This window comes from Arvicola amphibius, chromosome 6 (genome assembly GCF_903992535.2).
Source record: "Arvicola amphibius chromosome 6, mArvAmp1.2, whole genome shotgun sequence".
NCBI classification, from domain to species: domain Eukaryota; kingdom Metazoa; phylum Chordata; class Mammalia; order Rodentia; family Cricetidae; genus Arvicola; species Arvicola amphibius.
Genome location: NC_052052.2, coordinates 154,965,464 through 154,992,434, shown reverse-complemented (window position 1 = coordinate 154,992,434; position 26,971 = coordinate 154,965,464). Strand labels below are relative to the sequence as shown.

Below are 26,971 nucleotides of genomic sequence, written 5' to 3'. Positions count from 1 at the left end.
CAGCTTAGGCCACATGGAAAGGAGCAGTCAGAGCTACACAATTACGCAGACTGTAAGGAAACACTGGCTTCTGGGCAGGAGCACCTCATTGGGGAACAGAACAAGCGCTTAGGATGCAGCCTGGTGTGAGCATCACTGTGGAACTAAGACCCACAACAGAATCTTCAGAAAAGTAGAGACACACCAATGTCCCACGATAAATAGGCCAACGTAATAATGAGTCACACAAGCGTGTCTTCGTTGACATCCGTACATCTCAAAGTCAGTTGGCATGTTCTAGATCGGTTTTAGTTTACGTGGGTAAGGTGGGCTGATTTTCCACGGGCAATCAGAGAATTTATTCTTAATATTACCAAGCACACAGACTTCTTAGCAACCTGATTGCAGACAACATTGCTTGTAAGCACCTTTGTTTCAGTTCTAACCGAGAACATTGCCCCTCATTTTCATCTGGCGGAAGCCACTTCATTAACTCGGCCCCAGCCAAACTCCCCTTGGTAGCATCATCGTGCTGGCTTTAGGGCAAACAATTCAAATTACATTTTTATTAACAGCATGTTCCTTTGAATGCGAGTGAAAAAAAACCGAAAAAGCACTTATTTTTCTCTGTTTGTTGTTGTATTCTTAATGCCAAAACTCGCATTTTAGCAATGTTTATTTGGAATATCTTAAAACTCACTGATTTCAAACATAAGCAGACATCATTTATTTACTAATTTTTCTTTGTAGTATAGCCAAGTAGGCAAAATTTAGACCATTTTAAATGTCTCTAGTTTAAAACCATGACATCTTAGCCAACATGCCCAACGTGGGAGCTGGGGCCACTGGGGAGATAGCATTTTTAAAGTTACTGGAAAGAAATTCAAAACACAGTTATAAAATGTAAAAATCACTGTTCAAACATCATGTTGTCTAGGATAATCTGAGACATGTTTTTCTTAAAGTCCTAGCAGTTCAAATAAAAATACATATTCAAATCACCTGTACGTGCCACAGCTTGGACGAAATATAGATTAGCATGCACACACAGAGAAAGGCAACATAATTCCCAGTTAAAGTTAGCTGGAGTTAAATACACATTACTAGGCATAGGGTAGTCTACAGGAAATGCTTATCTGATAGAGATCTTTGCAAAGTGCACACCGAGTATGACCATTGTTGGTGAAGGGCATGTTACAGACCCAAGCAATCAGGAACATCAGATAACGTACATGTAGGTGAAAAGTTAAAGAACAAAGGACATTTAAAAATATAACGTTCTAGCTCATTTTAATTCTAACTAATTTTAACCATTTTCAATTATAGTCCCAATCTTGAAACAAAGCTTGTCACTTCTCTACATTCAGTGGCTTTGTGCTCACAAGGGTAGCTGGGAAATCTGCATGCACTAAAGGGTTCTATACCCATCCATGCATTCTTAGCTCAGAAATCTGCATGCACTAAAGGGTTCTATACCCATCCATGCATCCTTAGCATTAGTCAGCAAGTGAAGTAGAGACGAGCAGCTAAGCATCAATGCAGCTCTTTGGTTCTTCCTGATCCAAGTTCCTAAAAGGACTTCCCTTTGTTCAGGTGCTAAGCCTGTACAGCCCCAGGGAAACTGGCCTGCCCTCCAGGGATGGCCTAGTAAGTCAAGGCTATGCATTTCTGCTTCCCAGTAAGAAAGATGAGATGGAGCATGGTTGGGTCAATCCCTTCGCAGCATCAGCACCCACCACAGAGGGAACCAGTCCAGCAAAGCTGGTCAGTGGATAACAAGATGTGGAGCAGAGACAGCGAGTCTTGATGGCACAGCCCAGTGCTGGCCGAGTTGCCCCAGGCAAGCACTCCCTTTGAAGCTCTGTGCACGAGCAGCCTTCTGCATTATACAAGAGACCATTTCATATGGTCTGAAGGTGATCCACCTCCCCTCCCTTGGTTGTCATGGCTTTTAAACAGGTAATTAGTTCCCAATTACGGAAACAAGATGTCTGCAGGAGCAGAATGGATTTACTACTTCCAAGAAAAGAGCCTGGGAGAGGAAGTACCTTTTACAGGCACTGTAAATATCCAGGGGAAAGAGCCATCAATACTGGGTGATACTTGAGATGTTATTTTGGCCCATGTAGCACTTAAAAATGTGTATTTAACTCAGCTTACAGGTCTTCTTCTAGCTGATTTATTTCATTATACACAAACATTTAGGAAATTACAGAGTGAAGAAACACTATAGCTACCTTCGTAGAGGTCTTCAGGGTAGTTCGGGTTTGTCTCTGAAAAGCAAAGCACATTAAAGAGTTGTAAGTACGCATTTTAGAGGGAAAAAAACCTGCTTAGCTCTACCAAGCAAAATGTGTCACATATACCCTGAAGGTTTACAGCCCTTTGCTGTCTTCTCACCCTCCCCTCAGCACGCAGTCTGAGTCTGCCAGGGCCTCTGCCCTCCTGACTTCACTTCAGGTGCCCTGGAGTTTTTTCCCAATCTGCCCTGAAACCCTCTTCCACGCCCTGCCCATCCTTTCCCTCCGTCTGCCAACCCAGCATGGCTGTAACGCCGCCCTAAGCAAACTCAATCCCAGACTCCAGAGTGAGACAAGAAAAACACAGGGACACAACTGCCCAGACACCCACAGGAGAGGAGCCCCGGGTCAGAGGTTACCCCAAACCAGAGGGACCAAAACCATCCTATTCCTGTATGGACGCAAGAGTCGGAGAATTCTAATTTCAAACACACATGAATGGGTTGAAGAACGTAAGACATTTTGTTCCCCAGCCATCAGCGTGGTTTATAACCATAGAGTGTCTCCTTGGAAATAGGAAAAGAAGAGTTAGTCTGGCATGTGATCATCCCAGATAACCAGGGATGAAGGACATTCCTAAGATAATGGACCAGATCTCCCAACTCACCCAGCACTAAGGGTTCCCTCCGGCTGGATATGAGTCCTGGGAGCAGTTGATGGACTTGTTTATTCTCAAATTCTCAAGGATCCCCAAAAATGGGAGGGAAGGGACACCACCAAACACTCTCACACGTGGATACCACCAAACACTCTCACACGTGGACACCACCAAACACTCTCACACACGGGGACACCACCAAACACTCTCACACGTGGACACCACCAAACACTCTCACACGTGGACACCACCAAACACTCTCACACACGGGGACACCAAACACTCTCACACGTGGACACCACCAAACACTCTCACACACGGGGACACCACCAAACACTCTCACACACGGGGACACCACCAAACACTCTCACACACGGGGACACCACCAAACACTCTCACACACGGGGACACCACCAAACACTCTCACACGTGGACACCACCAAACACCCACACACATGGACACCACCAAACACTCTCACACAAAGCCCCTACAAAGATCCAAGAGCATGAAATAAATTCAACAAAGCATATTTTAGATATAGGAAAAGTAGGATTTCACGCAGGATCATAAATAACCAGGTGAGACCACAACCTGGAAGACAAAGCCTTTTCCAGGCTCGTGATCCCTGCATCGTGTCCTTGCTACCAGGATCAACCCCAAAGCAACCAGGCCCCATTCAAACTTGCTGAAAACAGAACTTTTATTCCAACCTCCTTTTCCCAGCTACACGAGAATCGTCCCTGCTCTTCCCCCGTCAGTCCTAAGGTCTAGGATGAGATGGAGGGCCTGGGGCAATGAGACAGTGCAGGAGCAACAACCACCGTTTTTGCCGTTGTTCCCTCCCAGATTCACGTGACCAGACCTACCGAGTCACAGCACAGATGTGGTTCCTAGCCTATGCAGGCTAAGGCTGTATCATAATTTCTAATTGCTCTTGATAAATAAACACCCAGAGTCAGATATTAGGGGTGAAAGCTGAAAGATCAGAGAAGCAAAGCAGCTAGCCACTAGTTCTTACCTCTATGAAATCCTCAGACCTAGTGGGATATCCTGTCTCTACCAATCCTCAGACTGAATCGTGAGATCCTATCTCCTCCAGCCTTATATTCCTCTCTCTGTGAGCCATATCACTTCCGAGTGCTGGGATTAGAGGTGTGAGCCACCACGGCTTGGCTCGGTTTCTCTTTTGGACTGATTTTGTCTCTCATGTAGCCCAGGGTGGCCTTGAACTCACAGAGATCCATCTGCCTATGTCTCCCTCGTTCTGGGATTAAAGGTGTGTGCCACCACTGCCTGGCCTCAATGGCTAACTACTGTGGCTAGCTCTGCACTTTGTTCTTCATGCAAGCTTTATTTGCTATAGCATAAACAAAATATCAGCACATAAAGCCAGATACATGGGCATACATGGACTGAAGTTCACAAAAATAAGATAACAATTCCTCTTTACACTTCTGGCGATGGACAATTTTTGAAAATATCCCACTTTTTTTCCCTCTTATGAGACAGTCTCACTGTGTATCTCTGGCTGTCCTGGAACTCACTCTGTAGACCCGGTTGGCCTTGAACTAACAGATCCATTTGCTATTTGCCTCCCGGAGGCTGAGTTGAAAAGCACTCACCACACCTGGGTATCCTAACATTTTTAAAGTCTGTTTTCTAACTGGTTCCTTTTACTGAAATCTAAATAATGCTCATTACACACGTACATTCGGTGCAATGGTAAAGTTAGGGATGCTTGCAGACGCTCAGCACTGAAGGACAAGTGAGGTGAGCCGCATGTGAGAAAACAGTTCCACCAGAGAATGAGTGAGCAGCCTCCGACCCACGTCGCGGCCTTGCAGTGAGGCTGGAGAAGCATCTTGTGGTTTCTTTGAATATACCCTGGTACAACCCAACAAGTGGGACACTACCCGATTAGGACAGCACATGTGTTTGAGATCCAACGAGGAAATATGGAAACCTAGGCACTCCATCCGTCCCCCTCACACGCACTGGAGTTCTGATTATATCGTAGCTGTTTCATTCCTGCATACACGCTCCATCACGGTCAGATGCCAGTGTCCCAGCTGAGAGAAACCGAGGTCCACAGATGAGCTGATCTCCTGGCTGAGTTCTGGCTCCAGAAGAGTAGCCTCAGGTGCTGAGGGATTGCATTCAGGAGTTATGGGAAAAGGACAGGGGTCCGTTGTGGCCCTGACTTCCAAAGGGAAGAGAGCTTGGCTTTTCTGCATTAAGGGCACAGATACGTGCCATCAAAGTTCCAGAATAAACTGGAAATGCCTGTGCCTCCGGAAGATGGTGCTCTGGGCATGAGGCTTGCAAATGGCCACAATCAAATACTGTTTTTCTTTCTTGACTCCATGAAGATAAAACTCTTACCAGCACCTCATTCCATGCTGAACAGCCTAAAGTCCCCACTTTAGGGGTCCCCCTCTCTCATTTTTCATCATTTTGCCCTTTGGAGTTTTGGGGGGTGTTGAGGCTCACCCATGCTGCCCTCACACTTGCAGGGATTCTCCGACCTCTGTCTCCCAACACGAGCATGCTCAGCTCCATCTCAGATTCCAGTATCAACCGTACCTCATGAACAAATCTTCGGGCTTCTGGAAATCTGTCTGAATAAATTACTATGACTTGTTAAGTTACAAGATTGGATAGTTCAGTGGAAACCCAGTCAGAGGGTAAGAAAATAAAAAAGGGAGAGAGAGGTAGCACGAAATCAGCCGTCTTGTGTACCACACACACCAAGACAAGAACAGCCGGGGCCAAGAGGACACCTGCTTCCTTCTTTTAAGCTTTTGCCTCACTACTACCCTTAATTTTTTTAAGGTTTATTTACGTGTGTGTCTTAATGTTTTGCCTGCACGTATGTCTGTGCACCGCATCCTTGTGATGCCTGTGGAGGTTCGAGGAGGCCCTCAGAGCCCCTGAAATTGGTGTTACAGATGGTTGTGAGCCACACTGTGTCCACTGCAAGAGCTAGCTCTCCAGCCCCTTAAATGCCCTTCAAACAAGTCTTTGTCTTCTATTTTATTTTGCAGACTCTGTGATCTTTAGAAATATTCCCAAGAACTCTTGTGACAGGAAGAGCAAAATACATATGCTAGTTCCCTGGTGGGCGGTCCTTGCCTTGGATCAGTAGTGTTTCCTGCTTGTGACCAGCAGCCTCCGATGGTCAGGCTGCCCCTCCTCAGAAGAGCCTGGGCCCAGAGACTGACTGAGGAGGTTATTCCTTTCTCAACCACCAGTTTACTGAGAGTGCGGAATCTCCCCTTTCCTGTAAGAATGTCTTTTCCACAGGATGAGGGAGAGCAATGGCGTGGCTGTGGGATGCTCTCAAGAGCCTCTCCAGGTGTAATCAATTAACCTTAGAACTCTGAAGACTCAGAGAACCATAAGGATGAATCTTCATTATCATGGTTATCACATGTTTGTGCCTGAACCAGATTCTTGATTTCCCTTGGCAGGAAAGTATGTGGGACTCTGTGCTCTCAGTCCCAGAACGAGAAATGGGTCCTGATTAATGGTCTAAGGAAACAGTGGGGCATTGCAATCTACTCTTGCTGGACTTGAGAGACATGTACGCAGCGTGTTCCTCAGCCTGGACACAGCAATCCAAGGTCTGCTGCTCTGGGCTCTTCTACGTGCTGTGCAGAGAGCACTAGCTTACCCCACATCGTGAATTTTTTGACCAAACAGCACTGGAAGAAACTGTGGGAAACACTTCCCGTATTTATAGTTTGTCCCTGACACACATTTTGCACAGGAGACAACCGCTTCTGAATTAGGGAGCAGAAGTCGCTAACTCCCCCCGCTGTGTGAATGAGCAGTCTGAGCTGTGACATTCTTCCTGAATGAGTGGGCCAGAGCATTGCAAACTTCGAAACCAGAGTGTCACCATCCAGTGCTGGGGCGAAGTCTGATGAGTTTATTACATGTCTTCTGTAGAGCTGATTCTCTCTCAACCAGTGTGCTCACGCTTAAGAAACACCTGACCTGCAGTATTCTTGGAATTTGTACTAGTTAATCTGAAGCCACTCATAACAGGTCCAAATCCCCTCCTTATGGCAATTTTCCTATTAACTTTTGTTCCAAGGCTTCCCGAGAAAGAACCCCTCACTCCTTCTATCCGCTATTCTGCCTCCATGCACGTTTGCCCGCTCTCAAAGAGATTCTTCTATGTGTAGGATTGAATTCCAGGGACAGCCACATGCAGGGTCAAGTTCACAGAGATGAGTCTATATTTCAGGCCTGTAAGCTAAATAGGATACAGCAGAGTCACTGGAGACATATCAGCTAACCCCACATGGTAGACGTATGTGTCTGTCTGTACCCAGTCTCCGTTTTCCTTCCCGTACTGAAGCCTTCATGACCATCCACTGAATTCATCCTGCTTGCTGCCAAACCCAATTGGAGGGCATCATTTTAATCATTGTTACAATTTGATATCCTAGATGAATCTGTGGAATTTTCTGGAAGGATATTTGAATAGCTCCTTCAACAGATCCTGATGAAGTATCCTCATTACTAAAGAAGTGTGGCTCTCTCTATCTGCAAGAGACAGCGTTAGAGGCTACTCAGAAGGCAGCTGTGGAGCCAAGCATGTCTGAGAGGTTTGGTGTTGTATGGAGTAGCTATCGGGCAGGTGCTTGTCCACCTTTTACCTGGCCCTGAGCGTCTAAAGTCTAAAGCAGAGGCTTGCGCTTCCCACCTCGCTGGCAGAATTTGGAGAAAACTCTGCTCTCAAATGCTTTGATTGTGCACTGGATTTTTCTCCCTCTTTATCCAGAAGCTTGGGTTCAGTGGTACTTTACCACTTCCCTGTGTAAGTCTCTAGAATCTATCCTTTAAGGAAAACATATAGTCAACATTTATTTCTTAGAAAATGTGGGTAAGGAACTCCTTGTAATGTCTGAATTTGTTCCCTTTCTGTATTTCTTTTTGGAGTGGAGCATAGATATGTGTTACTGTAAGCAGAACTTCATATTTTTATAACTTTCTTTTGCAGTTGTGGCCACAGAGACTTTGTTCTCAGTATTTGGGTATCTAGCTATTACTTTGTTTTATTGAAAAATTATTGGGTGTGATGTCTAACGGGACCTTTGGTGTTGTGAGAATTTGGTCCAAGAGCCAATTGCATGGGGCAGCTTGGCCCAATGGGCGTGGTCTTCTCTGGAGCACCAGGCACCCTTTTTGCAGAGCACAAACTAAGCTTAAGATTCCAAATTCAGACACCAGGTCTGAAGAAATCTTCTACAAGGATGTCAGGAACAGGGGTTGGTCAGAGGTTCAAGTCATATTTCAAAGTCCCACCTATCCACTACTGTTCTCAATCAGCAGCTTTCTCTAAAGAGATATTCCCAACACCTGTGCTTTCTACATCTCTTCAGCCAGGTCCTGCCTAAGACTGGGGTAGGGATACTCATGGGACGTTGGAGTTCATCTGTTAGAGCCAGGAGGGAGGCACCCGTGGAGAGAAACGGGGCAGGAACTGAAGGTCGGTGCTCCTACTTATCTCTGGCTTGTGGTTTGAGCACTTTCTTTAACTGAGAAGAGCGGCTGAATCCTACACTACCATAGCCCCCACAGTCCTGAGAAGTCATTGGATCTGCGTTGTTTCTCAGACCTCCAAAAAGAGCTGACACATTGTTCAGACCTGCCCAGATTCTAGAACAAGACAAGGGAAAAGCAGTCTTCTGGCTTCAGTAGCTGACAAGGGAACAAATGTGAGACATTCAGATGGTACAGAATAATCCTTCTGAGAGCCATGAAGATTTGTCACCATGATAGGTTTCATAAAGAAGCTGACTGACCAATAGCTGAGGAGAATAAAATTAGGTGGGAAAACCAAACTGAGAATGCTGGGAAGGAGAAGAACAGAGTCAGGAGTCACCAGCCATATGCAGATGGAGCAGGAGATGAACATGCCATGCTAATAAAGGTACTGCCACATTGCAGAGCATGAATTAGGAATAAGGGTTTACTTAAAATGTAAGAGCTAGTTAGTAATAAGCCTGTGCTATTGGCCAAGCATTTGTAATTAATATTAAGCCTCTGAGTAATTATTTGAGAGTGGTTGTGGGACAAGAAAATGCTGCCTACACTCAGAGGCAGAATTCACAAAGAAAATGGTAAAAACTACCCATGTCATCTAGTTCACCTTCTGGTGACACAAAGTTCTAGGGGAAGAACAAGGAAGGAATTACTAAAGGTTCTTCAGGTAGTGCTATGAGCTTCTCTTGCTCAGTAGTCCCCACAAAACCATTCTGAGGGTGTCTGTTGTGCTCCCTGAAAGTGACAGGCTCAGAGAACCAGGACTGACAACAGTCACGGAGTGTGTTAGCATTTATTTCAACCTCTACTCCTCAAGGCATAGGGTCAAGGGATCTCGGGGATTCCCTTGGACCATATGGCACCAACAAGGGATGAAGTCTCTGTGGGGACTCTCATGTACCAGGCTACCTGGAAATACAGAAGGACCCCGATAACATGAAGCCCCTTGTGGAGAAGGGAGTTAGTCTTGCTAGCTGAAGTAGAAATGTGTTTGCCCCTCTCATGAGGACTACAGAAATAAGGACTTTGTAAGAACACACAACAGCATCCTGGGGAAGAAAGTCCATTGATACCATGGAACGTTCCCAGGTCTGCAGGGTACCAAGCGACTGTCCTCCTTCTCCTTATAACTCTGGTTACCTAGGGAACAGGAGGGCTAAAGCCTCAGCAAAGTCCAGGTCTAACCCCAGCAGAAACAGGGCAAGGAGGAGGGGAACCTGGCCATGATATCAAACCCAGTCTTAGTTTCTATCTCCGCTGTGATGAACTATTTTTAAATTTGTCTTTATTTTATGTGTATGGGTGTTTTGCCTGCATGTATGTTTGCCATGTGTATGCTTGGTGCTCACAAGGGCCAATAGAGGGCATGGGATCCCCTGGAACTGGAGTTATTAACAGTTATGTGCCACCCTGTGGGTGCTGGGAATAGACCCTCCCCCCGTCCCCCATGTCTTCTGGTGTAGCAACCAGTGCTCTTAACTGCTGAGCCATTTCTCCAGAGCATGGAAAACTGTTTCTTAACAAGGATTCTTTCTGTGGCCCAGAACAACTGAAAGCCTGTCTGCTACTCACTCAGGAGCAAGTCCTCGCCCTTGGCTACTGCCTGGATATCTTAAAAAAGAAAGTGCCAAAGGCTAACCTGAGAACCACTGACAACTAAGGTTCAGGCTCAGGGACACACACCAAACTGAAAGAAGGCAAAAATACCGCTTGAAAGTTCCCCGCTGACTCTAAGACCTAGCAAGGCCACCATGCAGGGAACCAAAGACAAGACACCTGCTCCTGGAAGCTGCTCCTGGAAGGGACAATGAAAACCAAAGATAAAATTAGCACAACTTCCTCAACTTCCTCAGTGTGTGAGACAAACCCTGCAGCTCTCTCCGTTTCATTCAGTAGCTGGAAGCTGCGTCTTCCACTTTGAACACGGGACACACCAGCCAACACCGGGCTCACCTCTTAAAGGCAGGGCCCAAGACGGCCAACTGCAATGCCTGTCACCTAGCAAAAGTTCCTTCTCTCTTCCATGAACTAGGCTAGGTTTCCAGTAGCTAATGCTTGCAGAAGGCACTGGGTCTTGTGGACACCTAAAGACCAGATGGCACCTGTCACTCCACATATTGTCCTGGGTGGGTCCCTATAGACAGATGCTACGGTCCAAAGACCTTGCTGTGCTGAGTCTCTCTAGTGCCAACCTCACACCCTCAGATCTTACACATGGCACCCTGAGCCTCAGCAGCCTAGCTGCTCCTCTAGCCCCGCCCCCTCCTCCAAAGCAAAAGCACAAGGTCTGGCCCCAGGCCATGTTTCCACTACCCTGAAACACTGGCTAAAATCTCAGCCCAGGCCCAGGCTGTCTGTCTGCTTCAAACTTGGCAGTTTTGGTGTAGAGAATTTTTGTTTTATCTATGTTTTGATTTCTTGCTGTATTCTTCTTTCTCTGTCTCCTAAAACAAATCCCTAAGCAGAGTGACCGTCCACTAGAAAACTGAGAAGACAGAGGGACCCAGCCCTCAGGGACACCAGAATTGCCATGCTCACTCTTCCGGCTTTGTATGTTAACGCAGCCGACACCACACTGAGCCAGGGCTGCTCATCCACGCTGTGATTTGGACTTTATTCCTTTCCTTCCTTCATAATCACCAAAAATGCCATCAGTGAAATCAGATTAATTCTCACCACAAGGTTCGTGAGAGCTAGGCATCACAAATCACTCCCTGATGACCGCAGACATGCTGAAGGAATGGAGTCAGACTTGACCTTCGGCTGTCCTTAATGTGGAATGCACCGCCAGGGATATGGTGGTTATATTTCTTCTCTCTCTCTCTTTCTATTTGTTTCTTTAATTTTAAGGTGGTTGGAAAAGAAAGGAATCGATTCTAAGGACGGTTGTTATCTGAATGCTACGACCGCGAATCTCATAAATATCCAGCCAGACTCCATCCCACAGCCGACTGAGGTCAATCTCTAATTAGTCACATTGGTTTATGGCCCACGAGGGCCCTCTATATCGACTGTCACCCAAGACCAAGTCTCCATAATTTTCCCTTTCATTTATTATTCCTTGATTGCTGGCCTTTGAATAAACAGTTAAAGACAACAGTAAATCACTCTTTTCTCCAAGCAGATATTAACAGTTTGCTTGCCTTTCCTTCCATACTGTGTGTGCCCAGCCATGTGCATGCTCGGTATTTGTATCTCTGGGGTCCTCATATGAATGCACAAAGGCGCTGGAAGGGGCTCCAGGTGTCTCCCTCTGCTGCTCTCCACCTTACGTCTTGAGACAGGGTCCTTTACTGAGCTGAAGATCCCCTTTTTAGTTAGGTGGCTTGGCCAAGGAGCTCTCAGGATCTACCTGTCTCTGCTCCCCGGCATTGGGGTTACAATCACAAGAGGCCATGTCCAGCTCTGACACGAATGCTGGGTATTTCAACCCAGGTCGTCCCACTTCTGCAGCAAGTACACTTGCCTTCCTGAACCATCCCTGCTGCCCCATAGTTTTATTTTGAAGACAAAATAAAAATGAGTAAGTCCCAGGAACAAGGAGGAGGAAGAACAACTTTACAAAATTTAGTTTAATTTTGGGCCCAGGTACCTGCTGTCAAGCCTGATGACCTAAGTCCGTCCCTAGGACCCAAGTAGTGGAAAAAAGAACTGACTCCTATGAGCTGTTCTTTGACTTACACACACGTACACACACACGTACACACACACACACAAATAACGCATAATATAAATTTAGTTGAATTTTTACTTTTTATAAATAAATGTTTTCTTAAGTAACTAACTGAGAAACACCCTGCCCCAATTTATGATAAAGTCAAAAGGCAAAACTAACAACTGACACATTAAAAAGAGGCCACATGGATGAGAGAAATCTAGTTCAGTCAAATATTAGCTTCACAGAGGAACGTTCAAAGGAAAACACAACAAAACCCATCTAAAACCAGCCCCTCAGTGTGTGACTTTCAAAGGGACACAGACCTGCTTCTCAGACTTTTCAAACTCAGGGCCTTCACGTGAATCAACTTTCACCCCCAAAGAGCTCCAAAAGGCTGTTGACAGCAAAATCCAAATACAGCCTAAAGTTCAGGGAATTATACCACCCCAGTGCCCTGTTCTTCACGTGACAGATGGACCACAGTCACAGAAGATGTCAACGCTGAGAAGCCTGGGCAGAAGTTTCCAGAAACTCTCTGACTGTCTACAACTTTTCCATAAACCTAAAATTACTCACTAATAAAAATTTTTTACTAAAGAACAAACAAAAATCCGCAGTCCCAAGATGGAGTGTCTGGCTTTGTTCTGAAGCTCTTGCTCCCACAAGGACGCAGGAAGAAAGAAGCTCGCCCATCTAGAGATTTACTACAGCAAACACAGGCAAGCAGCTAAACTCTCAGCTAAGAGGGAGATTTAATGGGCATGACTACAACAGCCAGGGCTGTCTAGGTGTCGCTTCTGAGCGCTGCTGTTGGTAAAACTGACATAACTCACATTGCATTCCCAGCATGCTCACGGACCCTGTCATGTTTAGAAGATGCTGAGAAAATACCAAGGAAATAGGAGGTTCTCTCGCAAGGAGGATGATTGCACTCTTGCTTATTGTCAGACAAATTCCCTTTGCAGGAACGAAGGCAGCCTTGCAGGGATCACCTGTGCCCACAACGCTCCCTTACAAACCCCACAGGTAAAAGCTGTCAAACAGCTGTTGCTTCACATATCCACGGTTCTCTTTCCCCTTTGCTCTGCCACGTCACTGGCGTGACTTAGACTAACTCACCGCTGCTGTAGAGAAGAGCTCTAACACACAGGTCTCAACATGACAAAGCAGGGTAGCCCCACAATGAGCAATCACCTGAGCAACAAGCCAGAGGGGACGAGACACTCTTCTGAAGGGCGGCAGCTGGAGTGGCAATGGTGTGACCTCTGCCACACCATCACTGTGTTCCTGACGGAAGTTTGCTGGGGCAGAGCCTTCTCCCCTGATAGAAGGATTGCTCACCACAGCCGGGTAAGCAAGGGTCTGGTATTAGTTTCTAACCCATAAATAAGAAGGCGGGATTCTGACCCCAAATGGATTTGAGGGTCAAAAATAACTCTTGACTATTTTATGAGTGACAAGTTACTCTGCTCCTGGTTTTCCGTGGGACTCAGCACTGTTGATGGGAGATCTCAGCAAAAATAGAGACGGTGTTAAGAATAATCTCATGGTTTATCAATGCTCTCCCTCAGTAATCCCGTGTGGATCTGATCACTGCTAAGACTGGCGCATTCCCTGCCTTCTGGGGGTCACACTAGTCGCCTTCCTTGACACAACTTCATCCTGTGAACACTTTAGGCTGATGGTCTTTAAGAGACAACATCTCAACAAGGTTTCCAGTTCCTAGCTGTCTTCTCTCCGCACTTGCCATGGAGAGCAGATCCCCGGTGTCACCAAAGCTACATTAAAGCCAGGCTGATGCCTTTCACACTCAGTAACTACTGTGCCGCTCACCCCCTCCCCAGGGGTAAAACCTCCAGGTACTCACCGTAATCAATTCCAGGTCGGCCCATGAAGTGAGCGGAAATCTGTCTCTCGTCCTTCCCATACTCGTTCTTGGCCATCAGAGTGTAGTCTCCGTTATTCATATGAGTGGGATTGTCGAGTTGGAGGCAGCCGTGGTACTCCGTGTGGTTGGTCACATGGATTTTAGTGCAGATGTACTTGGATTCGTTCAGTATTGCCCCGTTATAGAACCACTGGAGCGTGGGCTTGGGGTTGCCTCTCACAGTGAACGGGATGCACCAGTGGTGGTCTGAGGTTGGAGACTCGAGGAATGTGATGGTTGGTGCAACTATGCAAAGAAAGAAGGAGTGAGTAGCACCGGAAAGCTCAGACTCCTCCCCGCTGTGCTCTGGGTCATTAAGAAGGGCTTTTATTTAACCGTCATTTAATTTAAGGAAACCCACAATCAGCAACTCTGGGTCAGTCATTTTGTATCATCCGACCAGGTTAGCTCCCTACCAGAGCTTCAGAGAGCAGCTTGCCCTGCTCATGACTCACACAACACAGTGAGTCTCTGTGATAAGAAGTGTTCATTGATGTCCACGTTGGCTTTGCTCATACACACACACACACACACACACACACACACACACGCATCTTAATATTATCTAAATTCATCATTAATAATGAGAGACACTTTTTTCATTAGGAGTTCTTTCTTAAGTAATTAAAATAGCTATAAAAATTACTAAATTTGAAAATGGCTTGGGAAATCCTGACTCCCAGATTCCATGGAACACACCCTAAACTAGATCAGATGAACCCACACAGTGACTGTTACTATTGCCATTGACTCGACAGCATGAAGCATGAGAACCTTAAAACCACTGTGGCTGTTGAATAGCAGACACACTTCAGATGTGCTGAATTATAGTGTGGTCCAATTTTACCAGATTCTAAATGTCCATGTTTTAATTCCTGACATGTCCGAGGTCTAATTTAAGCTTGACAAACGGCCTGGCAATCATCTGACTTTAAATGTACACAGACCCTTATGCTTTAGGGATTGAGCAGGAGTGGGCGGTCTCTCTAAACTGACTGCTCAGGACGAGAACCAGGGGCTGGCATTTCTTAGTTAAGCACATACAAAAGCCTGGAATACACAGTCACTACCCATGGACAATACACGTTGCTCCCGCTACGTACAATGCACAGTGAGGTTCACGGAATCTTGGTCTTCTCCCACCAGGTTCTCTGCCACACAAGAGATTTGCTTCCCGCTGTCATCAGAGGAAATGTTCGTGATCCTTAAGGAGCCCTGCGTGTAGCTCGTCTCATTCTACAAATAAATTAACAGACAAAAAAAATCTTGATTAAAATTGATCCCAAAGTATCAACTTTTATTCCTGAAATGGAGTATCATACACACACACACACACACACACTTATACACATATACAAACACACACTCACACACACACCACACACACATGTATACACTTAAACACGCTGTTAAACACACACCATACACACACACTTATTCTCTCTCTCTCTCTCTCTCTCTCTCTCTCTCTCGCAGGTTCTGGACTCAAGTAATAGTAAGTTATTCTCCTGTTCTGGATCACAATTGCTCAGTGTCTGAGTTTGACTGAATTTCTGAATTCGTATCCACCTTCCTCCAAAAGCAAAGACCACAAGACTGTCACTTCCTTGCTCAGAATGGCACAGAATACATCTAAAGACTCTCCTCCAATCCGATGTGCACAGATAACTAAATTGTAATCTTGAATTAGCCTTATCTAATTAAGGATAAAGTAGAAAGTAAATGATATCAAAAATTCCTTTTAAATGTCTGCATGTGGAGCCATAAAACAAAAACTATTGGGTGGTTTTGACATCTGGTAAAGATGAGCAACTGGACAGTGTCGGGAGGGCATCTCAGTGAAGAACTGTCTGGGCTAGGTGAGCCTGTGAGCGATTTTCTTAACCAGATTCATTACAGTGGGATCAGCCACCCTAAATGTGAGTGATGCAGGTCATACTGTTTTGATTCTGAACTCATTAAAAAGGTAATGAGTTGATAGATGCATACATTAATGCACTGTGCTCTGCTCTTAATTGTGAACTTAATATGACCAGCTCCTTCAAGCTCCGGAGGCTGTGACTTCCCAGCTATGGTGGACTGTAACCTGGAACTGGCTACCCAATGAACCCTTGCTCCTTTACATTGCTGTTGTCTGGGCCCGTTACTACAGCAACAAAAAGGAGTCTGAGAGAGTGGACATCGGTATGCTCAACACGAACTCCTCATCATCAACCACGAGACAGAACCAAACACGGGCCTTACCATGTGTTTGGAAACCAAATTCCCAACATCCCAGTACAGCGTGGGGAGTGGGTCACCTGCCACACTGCAGGAAAGGGTGACAGAGTTCCCTTCCTCCACGGTGAGGTTAGGGGCAGCCAGACGTGCAGACGGTAGACCTATGAGAGAGAAAAGCACACAGAAATGCAGTTACAGCCAGAATCAAAAGGCAAGACACACCAGTGTGTTCACAGAAGCCCGTTTTTTGTTGTTGTTTGGATTGTTTTGTTTTTCAGGATCTCATTTAAGTCTAGAAACTTGCCATCAGACCTAGAGTTTGGGGGAATCGGACTGTCAAGGAGAACGAGTTGGAAAGCGTTTTTCCAGGATTAAACTCCAACTATAACCGTGTGAGAATCCTTCAAGCAAAGTTAGAGCTAATTATTATGAATTACACTGACCATCCCATTCATACTAACGATGAGAAATTATATGAATCCTTATCACAATGAAAAATTCTTTATTTTAAACTTTAAAAACCTTAAAAATAATGCAAGTTTGGGTTGTGAGGGGAAATGTGAACATTGCACTTATTTTTAGCATTTCAGTTGTGTGGTTTTCCACCTTATATTCCAAGGGCTCGACGATTTTTGTTCTAATTCCCGCAGCTTTCACTTTTTAGGCATTCCTCCTTCCAGGTGTGCACACTCCCTTTCACTACCAAGAATCCCAGTACCCTTGGCCTAAAGCCAGGCTGGAAGGGCTAATAGTGTGTTGGTCCTGCCAATCAAAGCAGCCCCCCTGCTTTATGTGAGAACTATTTGGAGGGGCTATGCTCGCCCCGACAGCCAAGTCTTCCAGGACTGTGATGGGCCATTGTCTAGGAAGCAACTTTGAGGTCAGGAAAGGAGCTACAATCACTACTAAGTCACAATGCCACGTTCCACACACAAACTCTTCGTTACTAAGCAACCCTCACTGGCTAAGCCACTGTTCTTTAGTATTGAAGTCACGCTACACAATATTTGTGCACAGTGTGTCTCGTGGTGTTCTGAACACCGAGAAAGGACACCCTAATAAAATCTGGCCTTCTTGGAATGCACCTTTCCCATAGTACCCAATGGAAAGGAATGTTACATCTGTTGATGGTTTCAGAGAAGCCCAGGCTGTCCCGAGTTTCACAAGGCAGGGAAACACACAACAATGGTTAAGAGCAAGTACAGGAAAGAAAAAAACAGGCCTTAGATATTAAGCCTTATTCATACGAACTGTGTGAATGAGGAAGCAGGTCAAGGCAGAACACCACTAAAGTTAGTGGTGTGGTCTGGCTGACGTCTTAAAAACACACATTTTCTTTATTTTGAGTCTCACGTGTAGTCTTGTCATTTAAGGAGTCTATAACCATACAGAAGTTGCTATTAAAACCACTCAAGTTGTGATGTGGAGAGCAGTATGGCCCCACCCGGATGGCCTCATTCCTGTCCCCAGGGGCACCCGTCCGTCCATTTGCATTTCTTCTTTACTATTGATCTCCACCCCCACTAAATATTATGCTCGCGTGCCTATTTGTTGGTTCTTTGGTTGTAGAATTACCTGCTGCTCTCCTGCCAGGAGACGGCCAGAGTCTACTCCATCTGTGCACCAGCCTTGCCCACCTGCCCACTCCAGACTCGGCACAGCGCTGTCTGCGAATCTTTCCACATGCTGCAAAGTCACACTCTCTACTGGGGACCTCAATTTTATTATGATATATAAACCTTATGGAGCGCAGAACTAACTAAAACCCATAGAATCTACCCAGTTATCTTCATATCATTTTGAGGAAGAGACCATTCTGATTATTCAGCCCAATGGAAGGATTGTTGGACACTGTCCCAATGCACTGCTTCAATAAGGGAAAAGTCTATAAATATAAAAAAGATCAATATGTAAGCCCACCGTGTTTTCTATAAATGCCATAGCCTCAAATCTACCTGGAGCTCCTCAAAACCTTTCATTCTCTTTGTAGAACGAATCTCCAATTTTCTCTTGAGGAAAGAGGGTCACATCACCTGGACCACAGAGAGCAAAGAGCATATTAACTGTGAATATCCAGCAGGTTTTCAGCCACTGTCTGCCATGGTGTCAGCTACACTCATGCACAAGTCACATTTTCCCTTGGTTTCCTCCATGGACTACTTGGTAACCAACCTTCTGATTGCTACTACACATCCATTGGCCTTCCCAGCTAAGACCTTCTGGTGCTGCCTGGGGTCCAGATTCCTTGTGTTTACAAACTCTTTTACTGACTCTAGGGTGACCCTGGGAGCCAAACTTGTCCTAAAGATGTTACCCCTATAAGCCCTTCCCAAAACCTCATCCCAATTAAGGAGCTTAAAGATTACATCCCTTTGGGTACCCCAATTCCAGTGCTTTGGGACGTGTCCTTCCCTTTATGAGTGTATCTGTTGTTTTAGATACTCTGAACAGAGAAGAGTTAGAACGGGCGTTGGTAGGATATGCTGTGTCACAATCCCAATGATTCCGATAAAATCTGGTTTAGTCCTGCTTTTCGAGCCTCAGCGTGGACGGCTAAGGGCCCTGAGGACGTCGGTTTACAGTAGCAGCAGGAGTAACATTTGCTGGGCGCTCGTTAAAGGAAATGTTCTCCTCTACTGCGTTATCGCAGCCTGATACCCAACCTTGAAGACAGGAATTTTGCATTGTTTAATTAATGAATGTAAGTATTATAAAAGTCAAGCACACTGGGTGGTGGTGGTGCACACCTTTAATCCCAGCACCCGGGAGGCAGAGGCAGGAGGATCTCTGTGAGTTCGAGGCCAGCCTGGTTTATAAAAGCTAGTTCCAGGACAGGCTCCAAAGCAACACAGAGGAAACCCTGTCTCAAGAAAAACAAAAAAAAAAAAAGCACATCTGTCAAAGTTGCCCAAGCCAGTGTAGACTGAGACTTGGACCTGAAATCAAGGGCCTTTCCCACTACACACTACAGAACATTGCCCTCCGGGGTTACACTCATTCATCTTTGTACAGATCATATATACTATGTCATATCCATGATCTGAGGGTGTGATTCATTTGAAAAAAGTTCTCTGCCTATTTTGTGGAGGAAGAATGAAGCTCCTTATTATAAACTAATCGGTCTGCCCTGTCATAAGTTTCCAAAGGAATCTGTGCAAAATTGGCCAAGCTTACATCTTTCAAATGTAAAGTCCCCTGCAAATGGGTGAGCACCTGTCTCCAGCATTGATGTGCTGGCCGAGACCCAATCATGGAAAAAACAATCTGTACTTCAAATATCACTTGAGGCTTAATTAGCACAATAGAAATGAATTGGGAAGCATGGATCGCCAAAGCGGGATAAACCACTTGCCAGGCACCACTTTCAGGCTTAATAAGATTTGAAATAAGCACAGCACATAGCGAAACCCACAATGCTTCCAAAAGCTGCTAGCACAGTAGATAGACCTGCTAGCACACTGGATAGACCTGCTAGCACAGTGGATAGACCTGCTAGCACAGTGGATAGACCTGCTAGCACACTGGGGTAGACCTGCCAGCACACTGGATAGACCTGCTAGCACAGTGGATAGACCTGCTAGCACACTGGATAGACCTGCTAGCACACTGGATAGCCCTGCTAGAACACTGGATAGCCCTGCTAGCACACTGGGATAGACCTGCTAGCACACTGGATAGACCTGCTAGCACACTGGATAGACCTGCTAGCACACTGGATAGACCTGCCAGCACACTGGGATAGCCCTGCTTGCACACTGAGACAGACCCAATTGCAAACACCAAGCCATCTCCCCTCTGCGAGGAGAACCTCACTGAAGATGAGAAACCACCAGATCCCCCGTACACAGATACCCCATGTAGACACCTTCGACCTGATTTGTTCAGGAAAGAAGTGGTCACCTGCCTCATAAGCTGGACAGAAAGATAGCTTGTCAAAAACTAGGAACCTTATCAGAAATGCAGCTTCTTTCCGGGTATGGCTTGGACTCAGAGGGCTTGGGTCTCTAACATTCTCCTCACCCCCCACAGACCACAGTTTGAGTAGAAACGGCTTAGACAGTGGGTGTCAGACAAATTGTTCACTCGGCTTTCACTCCCTTCTACAACTGTTATTCTTAAACTCAGCAGGGGCCTGAATCTCTTCTACCAAAATTTCCACATAGTGTGTTCTGGGGAAATTTAACTCCCAAAGACGCCCAAGCATGTGTGGGAGGGGTGGGGGCATGAGCAGAGACGAATGTGGGGCTAAAAGAGGCAAAGGAGGAAGCAGGAGCTTCAGAAAACTGATGGTGTGTGTAGCATCACATGACAGCCCTCAAAAGTCCTCCTCTAAAACACAGCAAAGCATGTAACCACCATGCTCCGTCAAACCCCAGCCAACTTAAGGACAAGACTGTTTCAACTGTGGTTTTGGTACTTTCTTTGAAGCAATGTGACATGATGTAAAATATTTAAATCCAGTTTAAAATGTTTAAATCCAGATGACAAATACTTTGAAAGCTGCTTACTCATTTTGACGATGTAAACAACAGGGACAGTTATTGTCTACTAGATTCTTAAAATGTACTGGACCCCATCTTCAGTGTCCCCACATGTTCTCTCTTCAGTCACCCCAAATATCCAAGAAGACATTAGTATTTGCATTTCCTGGCAAGGAAAGCAGAGCTCAGCAAGGCTGCTTGTCAGCCCCAGCTGGCCCCATCTCTGCCCATGACTTTCACCAGCACATGACCGGCCGCCCCCTTAGATCTGCCAGGCTTTGCTCCACCCCGTGATAGGCACAAGACTCTTATGATCTGAATGGAAGCTGTAGGGTCCTCAATCACTGGCCCAAAATATATGGATTGCACCTCTCTGATAAATGAGAAAATCACTATAAACCATGAAGACATGATGGTGGCCTTGTCAATTTGTTCAGCAGCTCTGAGCTCTGTTCATTGGTTGTTGGGTTAACATTCATGGGTATAAAATTACCAAGTAAGTTAGGATTTTGTCTACATTTTATCTTTTCCTTTCTCCTCTTTTTTAAAAATTGTATCCATTTACTTTATGTTTATGAGTGATTTGCCTGAGTGTGTGTCTGTGCATCGTGAACATGCAGTGCCCAAGGAGGCCGGAAGAGGGCGTCAGATCCCCTGCAAATGGTTGTGAACTACCGTGTGTGTGTGTGTGTGTGTGTGTGTGTGTGTGTGTGTGTGTGTAATCAAGCGTGGGGCCCCTGGAAGAGCGACTGGTCCTCTTAATCATTGAGTCATCTCTCCAGCTGCCCCTCCCCACCCCCTTCTCTCTGGGCAGAAAGAACCCATAGAATCCTACTTTGGGGGGGAAAAACAGTCTGAACCTTCCTTTATCTTTGGGGCATACTTTCTAGTTTGATACCAAACAGTAACAACAAATATGTGTGTGTGTGAGAGAGAGAGAGAGAGAGAGAGAGAGAGATCTAGATAGATAGATAGATAGATAGATAGATAGATAGATAGATAGATAGAAAGAAAGAAAGATAGATAGATAGATAGATAGATAGATAGATAGATAGATAGATAGATAGATAGATAGATAGAAAGAAAGAAATACATGAATGGAATCAGCATAATAAGATTGATCTGTTTAGATGTAAGTGCTTACAGTATGATGCAAAAAATGACAGAAAATTAAAAATAAATCTTCCTAAGCTCAAACTGAAAGTGACACATCTAAGCTTTTGTGAGTTGTGGTACAGAAGTGACAACTGCCAGATAACTCAGAAACAGGAACTCCAGCAGCTTCCTTTGACAGCCTAAGAGGAATGTAGAAAAGCGCCCACCCCCTGAGGGCTTTGCTTCATTTTCAAAAAGCCCTAATAAAGCAAAAGCAAACAAAATAAGATGCAGAAGCAGAAGTGTTTGGGGGAAGACAGAGATCAAGCCTCTGAGGGCGCTTTCCTTATCTCTGGTCCACGCAGAGTATCAGGACAGCCTTCCCTTTTGACTACGGATGCTGACCGTGTAGAACCATCACAAACTGAGCTTCCCAGTTTCCAGTGAGCAAAAGATGTGTCCTGCTGTGCATGAAGCAGAGGCGAGCCACTACAAACTGTAGCCGAAGCTAAACGTAAGTCATAGCAATAAAATCATCAACATCAATTCAATCTGGGGCTCTTCCAGGCACGTGTGACCTCTGCTGACCTTCACCACCATGCGTCCTTATCGTGTGGGTGAGGTTTTAAGGAGTCCTTATGCTAAGTTTGGGGAAACTGAACACGGAAACAGTCATTTTGGGAACAAAGACGCCAAAGGCAGGTGTGATTTCTATCCAGGGGGCTGCCAAGGGTGTTTTCAACAGTATCCACCCTGCTCCTCAACAGCAAGCAAACAGCCTTTACATCCACTACAGGGTCATCATTCTTGCGGTAACTGGCTGCTAGCAAGCTCATCTGAGGGGCTGTTCTGATACAACCCAGAGAATTATTGCCTTTCCTAAGTTTACCATTCGCCTAGAATGGACCATTGCTGTTGCTGTCGACACTTTCTGAAGAAGCCTCCTTCCAGATAATACTAAGTCACAATAGTAGTATTAAAATTTGAAGTGCCAGTCCCAGTTAGCCAGAAGAAATTATTGAAAAGATTCTATGTGAAAAAGACTGATGAGGTGTGCAGAAATTGAACAGAGAGCATTTAAAATGACTGTATTTGAAACACTAAAAGAAACTAGTGCTGGTGGTTCACATTTGTCACTCTAGAACTCGGGAGGCTGAGGCAGGAGGATGGCTGTGAGTAAGAAGCCAGCTTGAGCAGCATAGAGAGGACCTTCCTTCATCCTGCTCCCCAAAAGATGAATCTGCACCACTCACCAGCGTTAGGATCCATTTGTAGGATCCACCTCAGTCCTTCAGAAACCTGGTCCACTGCATCCCTTACCCAGTCAATGTAGAATTGCACGAACTCACCTGCCAACTCACAACTGATCATTTTTCTGAAGCTCGAAGGGGTTGTTCAGAGAAACAGACCACAATCTATGTCACAGCGTGAATAAATGTATGGTCATTCATTGCAGGTCAGGACCTGTGGGGCATTTGACCCATAATAGTAATGGTGCTAAACTCTTACCCCTGTCCCTGGCTGGACTCATCGGTACAAAGACACAGGGAGAGAAGAAATGAGACCCTCTTCCATGTGATAAGGACAGACACGTCTCTGGAAACTTAGGGTAACACTAAGAGTGAGCCTCGTGCCCTGGATACAGGGTTGAAGGTGTTGACTGCCACACTAGACACCCCCGCCCTCCCAATCCAACAGAGGAAAAGAAAAATGTCAATCCTCTTGTAAAGGACCCCTCTCAAACATCACACACATTCCATTCTAAGAATAAGGTGATTTGGGATAGCCAAGATGGCTCAGTAGAGTAAGGTACTTTCCTGATGACCTGAGTTCAGTCTTTAGATTCCTTCTGGCAGGAGACAACTGACTCCCATAAACTGTCCTCTGTCATGCCAAGTGTAACTTGCAGACCCACAGAGGAGACCTAAGCTGACACTTGGTAAGGTCACAGATACACAGGAGCAGTGGAAACTGTGGTGGGGCTGGATCTGACCTGGGATCAGGTCCGTGAGCATGCAGGGAATTCTGCAACACAGTGATGGAAGCTGGGGACTCAGGGAGGAAGTCTAATATGTCCTCAAGCAAACCCCACAGGGATAGGGAGTCCCACAGCTCCCACGAGAAGCTGCAGGTCCAAGCAGGGGATCAAAGTTGACCCAGGACAGTGACTGATACTCAGGAGAAACAGATGAGTTGCTGGCCCTAAGTACCAATTCCACAGTGAAGAATGACACCCCAACTCTATTGTGACTTAGTCCTCTCCTTGACATGGAAAAAAAAAAAAAAGGATGGTGTGTTGAATTTTAAAAGAAAAGGAAGGAAAGAAGCAAGGGAGGGAAGAAGGGAGGGAGGGAGGGAGGGAGGAAGGGAGGGAGGAAGGAAGGAAGGAAGGAAGGAAGGAAGGAACAGAGAAAGGGAAAAAGGGAGGGAGGGAGGAAGAAGGAAGAAACAAAAAGAGGGAAAAGGGGAGGGAGGGAGGGAGGGAGGGAGGAAGGAAGAAAAAAGGAACCAAAACCTAGTATAGAAACATAAAAGACAAATCTATTGAAAGAATCGCCAACCCTAGCTCAGGAGAACCAATAGAAATGATCAGAAATTTATAGTTAAAATACTAAATTTGTAGAACAAATAAAGTATACAGAAAGCAGCAAGAGAGGAATACCATGTCACATATAAAGGCAGGCTCACCTGAACAAAACATTCTCAGCAGAAACCTTAAAGTCTGGTGGGTTTTAAGGTTTTATAAATCTTGAAAATTTCACACAATATATTTTCAATCTCAGAACCTAATGGTTGCTAACCCAGATTAACATACCTAGCAAAACAATCTCTCATAACTGAAGGAGAAAAATATCCTTGATAAAAACAAACTAAAGGAACTAATGACCTCTTAGTCAGCCCTAGAGAAGACAGGTTACAGACTCCTCTGGGCTGAAGAGTACAGTAAATATTCTCAACAAGTTACAGGAAAGAACAAACCACATGAAAGGCAGTTACACAGAGGAGAAATACAAAACTCCAAACACTATTAAAAAATGACAGGATTCAATATATACCTTTCAATGACTATAAATATCAATTGTGTCAATTACCACAATCAAAAGACACAGTCCAGCAGACCCAACTGAAAAATGACCCATTTACTTGTTGCCTCCAAGAGTGTATGCCTTCATCAAAACTGGGGTCAACTTTAGGGTGAAAGGCTGGGAAAGGAATTCCAAACAAACTGCTCTAAAAAACAAGCACCTGTCACTGTTCTGATATGTGACAAATGAGACTCAAATCAGAACCAGTCATAAGATACAAAGGTCAGCACGTACTGACTTGGGGAACAATTAGCCCATGAAGAGCATATTGCAATTCCAAATGCCAAACACACTGAACACGGGGCACCCAATCTCATAAAACAAGTGCTGCTAGATGTAATGACAGACAAATCCCAACACACCGAGGCTAAAGGGCGCCATCACCCTACTCTCAACAAAAGACTGGTCATTCTTTCACAGATGCTTCTTAGAAACAGCATTACTGGTATCAAAACCAGGTAAAGACACAACAACAGAAGGGGAATTATAGGGCAGTTTCCCGATGATCATAATTGCAAAACTTGTCAAGAACTTGCAGCTGAAGCGCATGTGCACGTCCAAAAGACCCTTCACCATGAGCAAGTTGACTCCATCCCAGTGGCACAAGGACGGCTTAACATTTACAAATCAGTAAATATAATAGACCACAGAGACAGACTCGAGCACAGCAGTCACGGGATCATCTCCAGAGACACAGAAATGGCTTTTGATGAACTCCAGCATGGCTTTATAACAAACTCCCCCAAGAAGTTAGGAACAAGAAAAACATATTCCAACACACTATAGGCTGTGTGTAACAAACCTCTAACCATCATACCAAATGGGGGTAATCTCAAGCATTTTCACAGTAAGAGTGAGTACTCTTCACTACTATCTAATAGTACTTGAAGTACTAGCTGAAGCAATAAGACAAGAAAAGAAAATAAAGTACTAATAAGACAGCAAGAAGCTAAACTCTCCCCATTTTTAGATAATGTAATACACAGGAGACTCTACAGACTTCATTAGAAAACTCTTAGAGCTGATAAGTATTTTCAGCAAAGCAGCAGGAGGAAAAAACATTCAACCTCACTCACCATCAGATGCGTGAATCTCTTCTGCCTTGCCCCAGTGAGAATCACAGACATTAACACATGCTAACAAACACTGCTGAGGAGGTGAACAAAATGGGACCATCACGCACTGCTTGGAGGGATATAAAGTGGCCCAACCTCTGTGGAAATAGCTACAGCTCCTCCTCAGAAAAACCCAAACTAGAACCACCAAATGACCAAGTTCAACCATGTCTAGGTACTCACACAAGGGTCCCAAGGCAGAGACAGCTACAGCTTATCCGTGTTTGCTGCAGGTCTGCACACAGCAGCTAAGTTACACAACACACCTCAGTGCCCACTGACGGGAATGAATAAAGAGCCTTGGCCTGCTTTCCAATGGTGCAGAAGAATGAAGTGTGTCATTCACGTCAACTGACCAATAATGATGTTAGGTGGATTGAGCGAGTCACAGAAAGACGAGTACCCCATGTTTTCTCTCATTTGCAGGTACTGGATGTTGCATAGATACATAAAATCACATAGATGACATAAAAATCGAAGCAAAATTGTTCAAGAAAACAAAGAGTACTAAAGGATAGGAGGGGAGGAAAGGGACACGGGGCACAGAGACAATGCACTCAAAGAACATCGTGTAACTGACTGAAAATCAGTAGCCCAGTAGCATGTACAATAGATATGCACCAATGGAAATCTTAAATGTATTTTTAAACTCTTAAAAAACACCATCAAGCAACGTCTCCCCAACTCTCTCCCTGTGGCTTACTCATGCATGTGTCTGAGTGTGACAAATGTTTTTGGTGTCTCTTCTCTGCCATTCAAACAGGAACTACACACCTATGGTGATCTGGAAGGAAATAATTCTGGTTTCTTAAGTAAAAACCCATAGGTCATTGTCTTTGCAGTGTATTTCTGAATCACCTATTAATTCACCTTTATAAACATTTTCAAATTGCATTATTTATCTCCTAGTGCTTTTGTTGTTGTTACAGATGTAGGGCATCATGTCATTTGTATC

At 45.1% G+C, this 26,971-nt stretch overlaps 1 protein-coding gene across 5 annotated transcripts in view; it reads right to left on the bottom strand.

The window, feature by feature from the left end:
• Window positions 1–26,971, bottom strand: part of Ntrk2 (neurotrophic receptor tyrosine kinase 2) — a 322,706-nt gene that overhangs the window by 253,352 nt on the left and 42,383 nt on the right. For 4 of the 5 annotated variants that reach the window (XM_038333524.1, XM_038333525.1, XM_038333527.1 and 1 more), the window contains exons 6-9: window positions 16,264–16,400; window positions 15,123–15,255; window positions 13,960–14,265; window positions 2,217–2,252 (exon numbers count right to left, since the gene is read on the bottom strand). In XM_038333524.1, coding sequence (XP_038189452.1) covers window positions 2,217–2,252; window positions 13,960–14,265; window positions 15,123–15,255; window positions 16,264–16,400 — 612 coding nt within the window. The remainder of the gene's footprint in view (window positions 1–2,216; window positions 2,253–13,959; window positions 14,266–15,122; window positions 15,256–16,263; window positions 16,401–26,971) is intronic. The other variant, XM_038333526.1, reaches the window with a different exon arrangement.